Source organism: Nipponia nippon, unplaced genomic scaffold, assembly GCF_047370975.1.
Source record: "Nipponia nippon isolate SJK-2023a ecotype South Korea unplaced genomic scaffold, ASM4737097v1 scaffold_7, whole genome shotgun sequence".
NCBI lineage: Eukaryota > Metazoa > Chordata > Aves > Pelecaniformes > Threskiornithidae > Nipponia > Nipponia nippon.
Genome location: NW_028262391.1, coordinates 11,842,673 through 11,858,074, shown reverse-complemented (window position 1 = coordinate 11,858,074; position 15,402 = coordinate 11,842,673). Strand labels below are relative to the sequence as shown.

The 15,402-nt window shown below is 41.8% G+C and overlaps 1 protein-coding gene across 4 annotated transcripts in view; it reads left to right on the top strand.

The window, feature by feature from the left end:
* The window catches only part of DIS3L2 (DIS3 like 3'-5' exoribonuclease 2), a 203,712-nt gene that overhangs the window by 28,274 nt on the left and 160,036 nt on the right, over positions 1-15,402 (top strand). For all 4 annotated transcript variants that reach the window (XM_087740589.1, XM_087740590.1, XM_087740588.1 and 1 more), the window contains exons 5-6: positions 3,449-3,502; positions 7,774-7,875. In XM_087740589.1, the coding sequence (XP_087596715.1) occupies positions 3,449-3,502; positions 7,774-7,875 (156 nt within the window). The remainder of the gene's footprint in view (positions 1-3,448; positions 3,503-7,773; positions 7,876-15,402) is intronic.

Here is a 15,402-nt window from a genome sequence, read left to right as displayed (position 1 = left end):
ACTTGAGTGCTAGCCAGACAGAAGCATGACTCTCTGAGCAGGGGCCGTCCCCAGGAGCGTCCTGGAATTGCATATATTTGTGTGAGAACTTGAGAAATCTGTTAGAGAGAAAAGACCCTACCATGAACTCTGAGGACATTGCTGGGACGCTGGCAATGCGGCTACGCAACTAAATGCTTCTGAAAGCCCAACCCACAGAAACTACCGGCAGACGTGGAGATTGCTCAGATAAAACACGAGTGCCGTGAAGATTAAGCAGTCCTAGATCAGGAAGAACAAAAGCGTTATCTTTATGGGTGCTGACGTCTGTCAATAATATTAGTCTTAATGGCTTCTGGTATTGTATCTGATATAACTCAGTTTTTGATAAGTAGCATGGAGAAGCGTGCCCTGCGGGATTCCTGGGTTCATTTAATCATGCAATGTGTGTGGAAGTGTCCTTCCGCAAGAAAGGGGATCTGAGCTCAGGTGCTTACGAGTGCGTAGACTTCCCACTTCCCTGCCCATAAAACTGCCTGCAGTGAGCAAACACCAAGCGTGTCAGGTTGGTTGGAATCACATCGGCCGATCTGAAGGCAAACAAGATTGAATAACTTCTGCGTAGTTACGTAAGCGGATGGTGTTGGCTATACACAACAGATGAAGTCAGGTTATGTATTAAGGAACATTGACCCAAAGGACCATAATCATCCTGTGAAGCAGCAGCCAGAAACTCATGTCTGCTCAACGCCTCCAGCGTCTCCCAGACCCTCCCTGCAGGGCTGCTGGGGTCAGGCGGAGCGAGAGTGCGCAGCATATGGAGGTGCAGAGCCTGCTTTGCCATTAAGAGGGTGTTTTTCCATGGAAAGCTGTTCTTTTGTGGGTGTGAAGGCTGGGGTTTCCCTGATTTTCATGGGCTGTTTTTTCAAAGGTGGCCTTGGTAGCAAGCAGATACTTGAACCCTGACCTTTTTTGGTGTTTTGTACGTACAAATGAATCTAGGCATGTGTGTTATGATAGCTGTTATAAACTGCTTGATTTGAGATGCTTGAAGTTTAGTCTGAGTATTGCCTGGCCTGGTTCTAGCAGAGCAAATTGAGAAATCATGACTTTTGTATCTTGCTGGGGAAGCTCAATAAGGTTAGAGACTTTTTTGGCAAGTATGTGTGAAGCTGACTTGAATCATCAGAAAGTGTTTTAGAAACCTTCCTGCAAACCTTTCTCTTCCCTTTCAAAACAAAGGCCCTACTGACATAAAAACACTGATAAATATAGTAGCTATTATTTTCAAGCTATTGTAAAACAATACAACATTAGTGTGACATCATGAGACTCTGCAGCCAGATCCTCACCCCCTAATACACATATGAGAACAGTTGTTCATTGCAGATGGGGAGAGTGACTGGTTCCAGATATGATATCACAGCGTGAAATGTACAACATTGTAAATAGGATTTTCATAGGCACAGATAATAGGGCCCATCTGCTTTCTAAGATAAATTTTGGGAGTTCCTTGCTTAAAGGAAAGAGCTGAAGTATTTTAATGCTACTTGACGTAAGAATTCTAATGCTGATCATAATTAGGTAGTGCATATAAAATGCAGAGAAACTCGCTGCGTGGTAAACACGGTAACACTTTGCCCCTCTGTGTGTTTGCTGGAGCTGGGCATCCATGTGCACATAGCCGCTTTGGCGCCTTCTGGGCCATGGATACAAAACCTGATTTTTCACGCGCATAATGGGCATTTGCACCTGCCTGATTGACAGCTGTCCCAAACTATTCAAGGGGATTCTGCAGAGTAACACAGGATATCCCCTCATCTGCTTTGTGCTGGTGGGTAGATGCTGGAATGGGCATTGTTTGACTCGTCGTCAAGCAGAGCAACCATCCCTTTTCATTTTTTCCTTTCTCTCCATAGCAGCTTCCTTTACTAACAGCGTATTCATTTTGATAGCAGATTCTGGGAAATAAGGGGAGAAAAAAGACTATTGAGAGTTTTCCATCAGTGAGCACCAGTGCTAACAGAGGCTGATGACAGCGAGTTAGCTCTCACTTTGCCTAAGCATAAAGTATCCCCAGGGTTGCTCCCAGTGGGTCGTCTTTGTTTTTGTGCCGTTGTCCTGGGTTGTGCCTGCCATGTGGCTGGTGTGCTCGTTAGTACTAGGTACATAAGGCACAAAATAAGACATCGCAGCAAAGTATTCAAATAATGCCTAAAGAATATAGAATATATGGTGCTGGTATTTCCAAACGTAAGCAAATAAAAACAATGGAAAACCTTCATAAATCTGCAAATTCTTCTTCAAGGCAGCAAAACTTTCACATGTAATCAGCTTTATTTTCCTATCGTCTGAGTGTTTCCCAGAATACATAAAAAAATTATATGCCGCAGTAAATTTTTAAGGAAGCAATTCCTGTGAGAGGTTCCTATGATTGCTTAACACAGAAGTGCAAACAGATGGAATCTGTTCATATAACAAATTGGCCAACGTTATTTCAAATACGCAAGTGGAGAAAGTTTTAAAGTTTCAGCCCAAAGTAGAAGCCTGTCGGAAGGCAGATCCCTAGTTGTATTTCCATAAGAATCAAATGCTGCCAGTTTTAACTGCAGTCACCTGAATCACAATTCCCAGGACCCTCTTGGGATGGGAACGGCACTGTTACGTAGCCTGTAAGTCCTTGGTTGGCTCTCCCTTTCTTTTGGATAGACCTGAGTGCAAGCAGCAAAACTGGTTGGTTTACTTCGGAGGGGTGATATGAATTTGTTGCAGGTGACTTGAGCTTTGAGTTGGCAGATAACAAAGCAGAAATAGATAGACCCCGGAGTTTCAAATGTATTTAAGATAGTTTGACTTTAAATGTGTTTAAACAGAATTTAATCCTGTAGACTTTCAATGTTTGTTTTTGGAAAATCCTTTTGATTCTTCTTTGGAAATGTTCTTTGTCACAGAGTTACTGCGACTGTCTGTTTGCAGGAACAGCCTAAACAGCCAGAGCCCCATAAGGCTGATACCTGCTGCCATGCAAGCTCAGCAGGTCAGCTTTTCCTCTTTCCTCTTGTCCTCCAAAATAAGCAAAACCAACATTCTGCTTTTCCAAAACAGAGCAAAACAAGTTGTTTCTATTGTCTGTTTGTTAACGAAGTTGGTGGATGCTCAGTAGAAAATGTGTGAGGGGAACAGGAGGGCTTGGGTCCTCAGTTCACCCAGTAGCAGCAACAACTAATGATTCAACATCTCTTCGATGACAGACTGCCGTAGATCAGCTTAAGCCTATCATGAAACTGCCTTTTGGCTTGAAATTGCTCGGATGCTAAGTTGTCAAGACTTGAAATGTATAATGGAAATTTAGATGTATCTCTCATGTTTCACAGTAGATATATTACCCACAGCTCTCTAATTTAACTGATGTTATATAAAATTAATAAGATTCAGGCATAATCTTTCTCCTTCTTTTCTTTTTTTTAAGGGACCCTTGAGAATAAATCCTAAGAAGTACCATGAAGCCTTCATTCCATCTCCAGTAAGTGTAATTTTATAATGCTTTAAAGTTCATAAGTAAAGGTGCATTAAGATAGGAGTTATGCTGTGTATGAAAGGTCACTCAGAGGTGAATGAGTTGGAATAAATGAACTTGATCTGGATTTTCTTTTAAATCAAATATTCCCAAACAAATCTTGCTTTTTCATACCTCAAAGAACTACTTACTTAGCTTGTGCTGAAATTGGGGATACAGCTGGGTCCCACAGAAGCCAGCTGAAGTCAGGTTTGAGGACCACCAGATAGTGTAATCGGAAACCCTTGGTTTATGGCTGCAGAGGTTTTATAGATTTTTCCACTGATTTAAGTTAATCTTCCCTAAACAAATATGCTCTCCATTTTCGATCAGCTGCATGAGCTAATTTGAAAAGTCATTCCAGAAATAATATGCGTGATTCCTTTTCATGTGCCCGCTTTTGTGTGAACTGTATCTTGGTTGGCTTGGGGTGTGCTTCTGTCACATGGGACTGGCTTGCGCCTCTCCTCTCTTTTTTCCTTATTTTGACAGAAAAGAAGGGCTCTTGCAATTTCAGGGACTTCCAGTAGGGAAGGTGACCTCACAGCTGGCACAGCCAAGGCTTTTTATCTGGAACTGACTTGGTCAAAATGTTACCGTCAATGAGAGAGAGTTTCATATTGAAATGTTTTGTTGGTGTGGGGGAGAGAAGGCAGAGCCTGCCCTGAGACAGTGAAACACTGACTCTGTTGTTGTCCCTGCTACTGACAGCGCTGTTGTTTTGGGGCTTGGATTAAAAGCCTTGAAATTCGTGCCGTTGTCAGTTCACGTTGTTGATTTGGGATAATGTTTTGGAGCCCACTTTGTTAGAGAACGCTGGCATTACAGGGGTAGAGGAAGGTCGGGGGTGCACAAAGTAGATTAAGATTAACTAGAGGAAGAAGTACAGAGCGGCTCTCCGGTACAGCAGTAGAGCAGCACTGTGTGTAAGTGAAAGGAACTGTGATCCTTCCTTTACAGGTGTCCTTGTAGGTGTGGTAAGTGTAAGCTGTTAAACATACTCTCTGAAATTACAAAATGCGAGGTTAAAGGAGAAATCCAGCTACTCACATGAGTTTAATTGGATGTGAAGCTTTACCCCTAATCACCCCTAGTGTCCAGCTGTTGCCTTGCACAGTTGATTGCTCCCTGTTCTGCATGCAGGAATACGTACATTAAGGAGGGTTGGCCGAGGTTGTTATCTCACCTGTCTTTCTTTTGGGATTGTCCTATGCAGGGACAGGAGTTGGACTTGATGATCCTTGTGGGTCCCTTCCAACTCAGGACATGCTATGATTCTATGATTTCTACTTTTCTGCCCTTTGTGGAGCTGAATACCAGAACCAGCCTTGTCCCTGATAACAAGCAGAATCAACATCTGGATGAAGATGACTCTGGCTGGTGTGGACACAGTCCTTACTCTGACAGATGCTTTAGGAAGCTTATCCTTTGTATAACATTATTTGCCATAATGGAGGGTTTGCAGCCTTCGTGTTCTGCAGGACTTCCCATCATTGCCAGATACTGCAAGAGCTGCAGCTGTGAAAAATCACCCTTTCTCTCCTGCTGTTGACTAGGGCACTGTACCCCTTTCTCTTCAGCTCTGACTTGGCTATGGCTTCGTGGAGTTCAAATGCAACAGCTGTTCACCTTCTAACACCAGAAGTCCCAGGGTGTTTCTTGCTGCAAATGTACTCTGTCTGCTTGTCTCATTGTTGCATGAAGAGTTGAGGAGAAGGCTCAGAGCCTTTCTCTTGAAAGCTACCCAGAGAATGGACCCGAGCATTTAAATCTCTGCCTCACATCTCCTGTCTGCCCTGCACACAGTAATGTGGTTTGAAATGACGGCATTGGCAGTGTGAAGGATGATACTGCTGAGCACGAGTGATGGAGTGACTGTGGCTGTGCTGTGCCTGTGGGAGACACTTCCAGAGCAGACGAAAGCACTGCAGATCTCCCTGTTGTCGGAGGGGGACAGAGAGCACTGCCGGTGATGCTCACAGGTGGCCACCGAGCAGTAAAAGCCCCATGCTCCCTGGAGGGGGCTACAGAAGTCTTGAAGCCATTGTGGCCAGTATGGTATATGCACCCCGGGGGCAGCTGAGACTTTGCAGGGGATTGTGTTCTGTTGCAATTCAGTGCCATTTTAATTGCATTAGTAATCTGAAGTGCCAGCTGTGCAGAGTAGGGGACACCGAAGGAAAAAGTGGGATGCACAAGTGTTCTTGGAAGTGTGTAAGTTTGCCCAACAATCATGAACCTGGAGCTCAAGATATAGAAATGTTTGGTTTTGGAGGCAAAACCAAAACTCATGGCAATTTCCTAATTACAGCTTTGTTGCAGGCATTGAAATTAACTGCTGTAGAATAGGTGTGCATACACATATATAAGTGTGTGTGTGTGTATATAGGGGTATATTGTTTGGGATGAGAGTGACTGGCTGCAGTTCAAGACAAGACTCTTGCAGAGTATGGAGATGCAGCTTTAACTAGGTGGTGTGACACATCAGGCACCTTTACAGAGGGTGGGGGAAAGGGTCTGCCTTGTGTTTTCTTGGACACAGCAGAGAAGGAAAAAAAGTATAGAACAAACAAATTATCATGAATGCCAGCCTGTGTCCTGCAGTGCAGAGCAGCTACAGGTATAGCCAAAAAAAAGCAGACATTTTCCTTAAAAAGTGACTTTGAACTTTTCTTTTTGTGTTTGTGGTGGATTTAGGTAAAGTGTTGGGGCAGAAAGGAGAGGGCAGGGAGAAATGAGGCACAAGACCATGTGTAAAAAATCTGGCTTTTTGAAAAGAACAGTTTCCAATTTGAATTATGTTGGTCCAAGAGGCTTTGCAATTTTTCTGCATCTTGTCATGGGAGGCAGCTTTCACACAGCTGTTGAGCTGCCGCTGCTTTTCTTTCTAAGAGTAATTTGGTCTCTTGGAGGACGGCCTTAGTTTCACATCATGGCAGGGTTCTGCCGTTTTATTGTTTTGGTATCTAAGCAGAGTAAGATATTTATGTGATGTTAGGGCTTCATGTTTTCAGGTTATAAAAGAAGTTTTTCTTGGAGACTGAGGACACTGGTAGTTCTGATTGGATTTACTCAAGCATATGAGACTCAGGACTGTGAGAAGCTACTGAAGTTGTAATTAAGATTTTAATTCTTGTGAGGCTGTTTTTTCATTGAAAGACAATGAAGTACTAATCTGAAGAACCTCATCCTCTTTTTTTATACCTTAAAACTATGCAAAGATAGCTCTCTAGAAAAGCTATGTTGACTGCTCATGTTGATACTAAATGCTCACGTTGTTTGACACATTCATGGCACTGTAAACAGACACATGGAATTTTTCATATACTGAATTATGGGGAAACAGAAATGAAAGCAGCAAGAGCACTGTCAATAATTAGCCAAAAAAAAAAGGACAAAAGGAGCAATCCTTTAAAAACTAAAATCTTTGTGTTGGCTTCTTCAGGAAACTTGATCTTTATTCACCCCATGAAGAAAATCTTCCAAACTAAATCTAGATTAGCCAAGTGCCAAACATGTCTGGGGTGGATAATCATAGTGTGTACAATTAGTAGAGGCTCTTGTGCAAGGATGTTAACCCAGAGTATCGAGAGAAGGTGTCCTAACATGTCTGTTACAGTAAAAGATCTTCTGGCTTGCTGTTGGCATCTGTAGTCATCGTTTTTTGGAATCTCTTCTAACATTAGTTGTGCCAAATGTAGAATATATGGTGTTAACTCATTTTAAAAAAAAGAGATTGCATCCCCAGCCACTCTCCAGGCCACCTTCACAGACTGACCTGAGCTGCATGTCCCTGCTTTCCCATCTCACCAGGAGAGCAGCAGGCACCTCTGCACGGGGCACTTTGCAGAGACTCTCTTGTAAACATGTTCTGAACAATAGCTTTGAGCGCTTGAGTTGGGAACTTAATGTGTGAGGAGCTGTGACTGCAGAAAACTCTCTACCCATTCCCAAGAGTAACTGTAGAGGAACTGAGCAGAGCTTGCAGACAATACATCTTGAGGGCTTGGCTCTGTCTTGAATAAATAGTGTGGAACTACTGTGCTGGCGCATACACATGCTGAAAGATTTTGCATGTTGAAGGGCATATGGTGAATCCATTTCATTTCTGTGCACAACTGCAGGATGTTTGTCTCAGCAGGGTGTGTGTCTCTTTTGATGACAGTGTTTTAAACCTCATAACAACTGTAATTTAATATGTTTTGGTCTGGCATTTATTTTTCTTCCTCTTTGACTAGGATGGGACTCGCGATATCTTTATTGATGGAGTGGTTGCTCGCAACAGAGCCCTGAATGGTGACATCGTGGTAGTGAAACTGCTTCCCAAGGAGCAATGGAAGGTCAGTTCTGTATATTTTTCTGTGATTTGACAGAAGAGCTTATTACTGTTTTCTTCACTGAACTTAGGGCCTGAGACAGAGAATAGAGAATTTCCTACAAATCAGATTAGCTAAATTGTGGTTTATGCTGCTGTAGATTGAAACGCTTTATCCATTACAACATTTGGAAGAAGTGATACCTAAAGTGTTGAAACCTCACTCTTTGCATGGAATGGCCTTCTTTATCACTGCATGGAGAAGTTTGATGACAAGGCTGGTTCAAAGCATGATTGTCAGAGGTGACTTTTGATATCTGTTATTTAGCTGTCTTCATGCTGTGGCATTGGATAGCTCTGTGTAGGTGTTTGCAATTGCTCATGTATTTGACAAGTGCTGTTCACAAAGCTTTAGTAATGATGAACTCTCTCTAATTTTGGGTCCTCGGTCCATGGAAAGCTTATCTTGTCACAGCTCCAGATTTTGTGGTAATACACTTCTTTACATGAATGAAGAATGTGTGAAATGATTGGAGCAATGCAAATGTGGAACAATCCGTTTTTCATTTTCATGTCTGAGAATTTCATTAAGATCACTCTCTCTGGTTTTTTTTTTTTTTACTGATCAAACTCAATGTCCTTTCAAACATCTGGATAATTTTATTTTGTTTGCAGGTTTATCTTTTAACACTGCTATGCAAGGAAAGTTCTTACTCCTTTTCTCTAGTTGCTGGGCGATGTAAGCTACAGTTAGCAATTTTAACATGGGTTTTCACACGTAAGGATGACAGAACTGCCACAAATTGTTTTCCAAACATGTTTTTTGAACTCTTCTTGAGAATTTAAAGACTATTGTATATCTTTTGGGCAAAAGTAATAGAGAGGGTGATTCCAACAGGGTGGGGACTGGTCTGAACTGCTTTGGCCTGGTGCTTTTTAGTCATTCTGGCTACCTTTTCTGCCTGTCTTTGCTTGACGTTTACGTGGGTTTAGGCTTGCAAATGCAAGGTCTTCAGTCAGGTCATTTGCTGAACCTTCTACCTTCTCTGTTTAAATCTGATAGCGATGGAAATGATGGCTTGAAACACAGTAAAACTTGTCTCTTCCTTTTAAGTATGTATAAAATAAGTAAATGACCTAAGTATTTATTGACACATGTAAATGCAAAACTACCTTATGCAAAAGGCAGTCTTAAGTGGGATCTAAGATATTACAGGTATATCCATATACAAATATAGGAAAGAGGTCTGCCGCTATCTGTGTAACCTCTGAAAACCAATTTTGAGGGTCAAAGCAAAATTTCTTTGATAGCTATTCAAGAGTCCAAATCAGAGTTCACTAAAGCTGTGATGATTACTATACGTTTGGAATACCAAATCCATATACGTAAATTATCTTTTGTATTAGACCATTTCATATATTGGAAAAATGGAATAGTTTGGGTGCTTAGATCCTTTGCCAGGACCTGCCAGCACAAGGGCTTCTTTGTAGGCTTGATAGAGGTTGCCTGAGCTGAAAGCTTTGTTTGCAGTTTTCCATTTATATCTGGCTCTAAACAAAGATAATGCCTTTCTCTTTGTCTATCTCTCTCTCTTATATCTTCATACCTTCATATGTTCAAAAATAACATTCTTTTATGAATACAAGAGGAAGAATATTCTCCCTGTCCTGGGCAAATGCTGGAATAAATAGAACTGGTGGCGAAGTGGTGTCTGACTGCAAGGAAGCAATTCAGAAGACTTCAGAGTTTTGTAGTATGATTATGATTCTTCCGTGGTGAATTTAACCTTGCCAAATGAAGTAGCTGGAACATGCCAGTCATGTTTTTCATCCACACAGGTGCTGCCCTATGTAGTCTCATTTTTTGTTTCTTGCCATCAGCAACTTAATCAGCGATGACATCCCTTTTCCCTTGCTCCCTGAATCTCTTGCTATGCGCTTGTGTTTGTATTAGTTCTTTGGGAAAGGTGCCACTAAGTTGCACTGAGAGATACTGCCTTCTGCCAAGTAATTCATACTGATTAATGATAAACTGTCGCAACCTATTTTAGGTTTTTCCATTTGTTTAGTCTCATGCTGCTGCAAAGCTGCCACATAGGTGTCTTGAGGATTTTCTCCTTCCTGTTGGGCCTTTGGAACAAGCTGAACAGCTTCAATTATTTCCTTGAAAAATGTAAATCAGATGTATGGTATAACTGATGCTCTCAGAGGAGACTTTAGAGTCTCTGTGCATATTGGTTTGTTAGGATTGATATGTGCACGCTGATCATTTTTATGGTTCACTATTGCCAACCCATTAGTCTGTGCTCCACTGAGAACCGAGCTGGGTTTTTTGCTGGTAAACCAATGTCTTGCGCAAGATAAGGCTGCTGTTGCAGCAGCATGGCAGGTCTGTGCCTTCTGAGTTTCAAGCACGCTGGATGGCCTCTGGATGCTCTGGGGGAAGATCTTCCCATTGCTAGGGCAGACGATTCCTGCCACGGACCTCTTCGTGCAAAGTCACGGTGTAATGCTGCATGCCACTAATGGCAGGACTTGGCTTCACTGGAACCTCGATTCAATTTATGTATGTAAATGGGAGGAAGGGGGAAAACCTGTGACTGGTAAAACTATGGATTTTGGATAGGGAAATCTGTGTGTTTGCATGAAGAGTTGAGAACGTTAGGAGCTGCCCTGTACCCAGTGAGTCAGTCTTTGCGGGTCAAGTGCCTGTGAGAGAAAAACACTGTCTGGAGAGCAGTTTCTCCAGGGATATACTGCGTTCTGCTGAGCCTGTAATGGTGATACCTTACACACAGGTATAAATGCCACAGTGAAATGTAAGGGGATGGTGAAATACTCTAGATGTGTGGTTAGACTTTATGTAATACCTTCTTGAGAGGGACAGCAAGATTTTCTTCCTCCAGCCCTCCACTGCCTGGCTCAGTGGTGGGAAATCTATCAGGCTTGAATTACTCAACATCATGTCCTTCCCAGCATGTGCATCCAGTGCTTGGATGAGCTACCCTGTCTTCTTCTGTCTGGCCTTAAAGCTCTGTTTCTTCATACACCCTCTAGGAGAGCTGCTTGCTGTTCAGCGACGATCGGTTTGTCAGTTCATATTTCTGTGCTTACTGTTAGTTCTGATCAAGAGCCAACAATTTCAGTGTGGCACCACCGGCTTGAGGGAGAGACATTTTGTCCCCGCAATTTGTTGTCTCGCGCTCCTGAAGAAGGTGGCCGGCGGCTTCCTGCCAGGGTCAAGCGGTGTGCGTTGCGGTGACCGCATTTGGAGGCTGTATTTCAGAAGTTCCTCTCCTGTCCTCTTGTGTTACATCTTGGGAATATTGAGGTGCTATGGTAACTTTCAAATATTTAGCTTTTGCAGAGTAAGGTATTTGACTTAGACTGTTTTTCCAGGTACTTAACCTACTCTTAGCGAATGAAGTCAGAGTGTCGTTGCAGTTAGCTAGACTGTCCCCTTCCTACTTCAAGCTGTAGGGCTTCCCTGAACCTGTGCCTTTATCTTCTGGAAGAGAGTTACGATAAAAGAAAGCCAGTGACAGAGGATTTACCTCAGTCCTTGTCAATTATTCTGATAAAGAAGAAAAATGGTGCTTTATTTCTTGACTGATTTTCACTACTTTAACTTCCACCCTGGGTTCTTATTATATTTTATGGAGTTGTTCTTACATCAATTTCAGAAGCTTCAATTATACAGTGGCATAATTACTGGAAGGCAAAAAAATGTTGATATGATGATTACAGCAATATTTCTCAGGCTCATCAAGGAGGGAAGCAGCGTGTCAGTATAAAGGATAAACCTAACCCATCTTTCCTCACAGCCTTTTTGCTCTTTTACCGTCTGCTTAATTGCCAGACCGAATTTGTTTAATTTCAGATATCTGTTTTGGTTGTTCTTGCAAGATGTAATTTCATTGGTGGAAGGAAATAGCATAATAAGTCATTTGATATCACTTGGGGCTTGGATTCCTGGCCCAATCTCTGGTGCTTTTAGAGTAGTAGTTTATAACGTGGAATGTTTTTCATGACAACCGTCTCATGCATTGCATGCTATGGCTGAAATTTTAGAGTCTTAGTCTGAAAATAGTACCCAGACGAGGACTTTTTCTGCTCAGAACTGCCTGAAAGGAATTTGGGGGTCCAACCCCCTCTTACTTGCTACAATATGCAGGAGAGATTTCCAGTTCTGCATCTGCTTGCAGCAGTGGTAATTAAAACAATAACAATATGTACCATATATGTACATAAAATAATGTACATAAAATGACAGATGAACCTGCCAGTTTCTCAGAAACCAGTGCCTGCAAGTGGTATCTTTTGTTGTTGTTATTGTTTCATGAATCGTTTCCTCCTCAGCTTAAAGTGCTCCTTTGCACTATTTTCAGCTGATTCTTTTGATCTCGTCAGGTCTCCAAGGCCAAGGATGTAGAATTGTTCATTTATGTACAGTGTGCGTTGCTGGATAATAGGATAATGGGTCCAGAATTTTAGTTCTGAAGTTTCCAAAAGTGATAGAAATAGTAATTCTTTATAGCTCATGAAAGGACATGTTCCGTTCAACACTGAGGTGTCAGATACAATACAGTACAGCAGGAGATCTTAGAGCTGCCGCTTCTGGAGCCATACATCAGAGATAAATATTTAAACACTTTCTGTACAGAAGACATAGACTACAATTCACTTTTCCTAGCTGTGACTGTTGTTGGCATAATTACGAACAAAGGCAGGGAAGGAACGATTTGATTCAAGCAGACATCACAAATATCACCATGTATAGTTTGAACAGAGCTTCCTATCCTGGCAAGTCACTGCCTACAACTGTTGGTGAAAACCTAGGAACCATTAGTTGTCCAGAGGGGATGCTAGCTTTGGATTTGCCCTGGTGAGTAATGATTCATTTCAACCAAATTCTTCTGAGAGTCAGTTTCTTCTCAAAATCTCCCAGCTAATGTAAGGATAACAGTAACTCAGGAGGAGATGGGGTTCTTAGAGGGTTATCACAGCAATACTGTTTGAGTCCAACAATCAAGAATGTTGTTTGGAAACATAACATTCATAATAATAAAAAAAAAGTTCTGGAGAAGTCATTATTCAAATAGTAAGTGTTCTGGCACGCTAAAAACATTCAAGTGTAATTCTTGATATCCAGGAGTAAAGTGGGAAGCCTAAGAAGCCAGCTAGGAAGATGTCCAGAAAAGCAGAGCTCTAGCAAATCTGAAAGGTTGATGGATGCTGTAGGTAGGAGGGGTAGTTGGGTTTTTTATGTGTTTAGCTGTAGGCTTTACAGTGAGGGCTGTAAGTTGGTGGTCACACACATGTGCATGCATACCCCTCCCCATCTGGGCAAATCCCCAAACCACAAATTGGTGGAATCTGGAGAAGCTTCATTACATGCTGACTTTGATTGTGCCATTCTCTGGATGGCCACATGTTGTTTTCCGCTGCTGGGCCTGATGGGCCTTCGCTGTGAGCTGGCATGGCTCTTCCCAGGCTTTGCTTAGCTCTAAACTGGCTGGGTATGGAATAGCAATACAGTAGATTGATAACAAAAAAGCTGAGAAAATAGGAAGTGTTTCTCACTGAAACATATGTGGCATTAAATTTGCTCTTCTTGCAGATGTTGTTTTCATATTTTGTTAATCAAATATCACTTGAAGTGAATCAACCGACACCTTAACACAGGGAGTTTTAATAGCAAGGCCTGGCATGCTTTTTATGGTATATAATGATAAAATTACTATAATGATCTGGGTTGTGTGAGATTGCCATGACCCGGTGCTGCATTCAGCCCTTGCCTCCCCCGGATGTGTAAAATAAGGAGGCAGAAATACCAGCTTTTTGGATGTTGCAAGCAACCTTCCTGAGAAGGACCTTTCCTGTCAATACATGCCTCTGTCTCTCTGATGGATCACCAGGATCCCATATAATAAAATCTCAAGAAAGGTACGGAGTTTTTGAACAATCTAATGTCCTTTTTATTCTTCCTTCTTCTGTGCTGGGTAAGAGCGATGTTAAAAGACAAATTGTTTAGTTAGGTAGGAAGGCAAACTTCTTTTTATTGACTGCCTGCATCCTGTCCTACCAACGCAGAATGACATTGCAGATGTGGTTTGGCTGCAGAGATGCAGAGTAAGATAAAAACGTTATCCTTAGGTGAACAGTCAAGCGTTAAATAATCATTCATCTCACACGTGGTCACTTGTTATATCCCCAGCGGAACAATGTCAGATAAGCCCCTTGTGATGGGCGTGACTTTAAGCTGTGCGAGATACCGCTAAATTTCAGTGCGTGTTGCTAGAAGAGCTCATCTTGAATGGAAGGAAGTGCTCGTGGGGGCATGGGAATCCAGAATGGGAGTCAAGCCAACATTTAATACCTGATCTCTGTTCCTGCTCACTTTTTTTCCTTGGTCACATGAATATAATCTAGTACAGCAAATTGTTTCCTTTAACAACTAACTTTTCTTCAAGTGATTGTTTTAAACCCTGCTCTTCCAAGTCTTCTGTAAATACACACACATCATAGTAGATTATTCTTAATCCAATCTCTTATATAACCACTATCATTTTGGACTTTTCTTAGTTCTTGGTTCCTGTGGAATTAGTATTTCTTAGAACTGTTTGTATTTTGCCAGTTTGGAGACTTATTTGATGATATCACATGAATATTTGGAGCCCGCACCTTGTAAGAGAGAGTCAAGCTAACCTGTTGTTGTGATGGGATTGGTTTTTGGAATGTCACGCACATTAAACTCACTTAACTTTTTATAAATGCTTTCTTGAAAGACTGTCCAGATTTTCAATAGTCTGGGTTTCTTTCAGATCCACGTAATTAGGAATAAGTTTAAATAAAGTGTATTGATGATAAAAGTCCCACCTGGCCTAAAATTTGTGCGGTGAATGGTATACTCTTTTTTAAGGAGGTTGTACTTCTAATTTAGCTTGATAGCTGGAGAAATGAAGAGCTACTATAACACTAAAAAGCTGTTAATCTTTAAAGTCCCTAGGTGAGGTGGTTTTGGATCGTATCCTAAGTTCTGAAGAAAAGAAAGAGTGCTACATATCTACTTGCATGTTTGCTCTTGTTATCGGCTGGCAGAGAAACAACAATTGGCTGCAATATTTACGTGTGGTCAAAGCTACTAAGGTTGTCTCATTAACTCTTTTCCCTTATTTCGTTAACTCATGTTTGTTTTTCTTAAAGCCATAAATCAGAGGGACAAGGAATCTCAAATAGAGGCAATTTATGTAAATGAAGAATTGCAGCAGCTGGAGGAGTGACAGGGTTTTTTTCCACAACAGGTTCTTTGGGTCAAGATGTGGGACCTCATTTATAACCACGTGGTTCTTGGAGATAAGGAAGATATTTGTCATCAGGGATGGGATGCCTTAAATTTGTTGTTGGCACAAGGTAATTTGTAACTATCTAAGATAAAGGTGCCTGAAGTCTAATAGGTTTTGAATCAGCATGCTGCTAGCTTCAAAGGGCCGGCATGGTTGTGCCTTCTCCCAAACACTGTTCTTGTGTCTTCCTCTGGACGAGGCAAAGT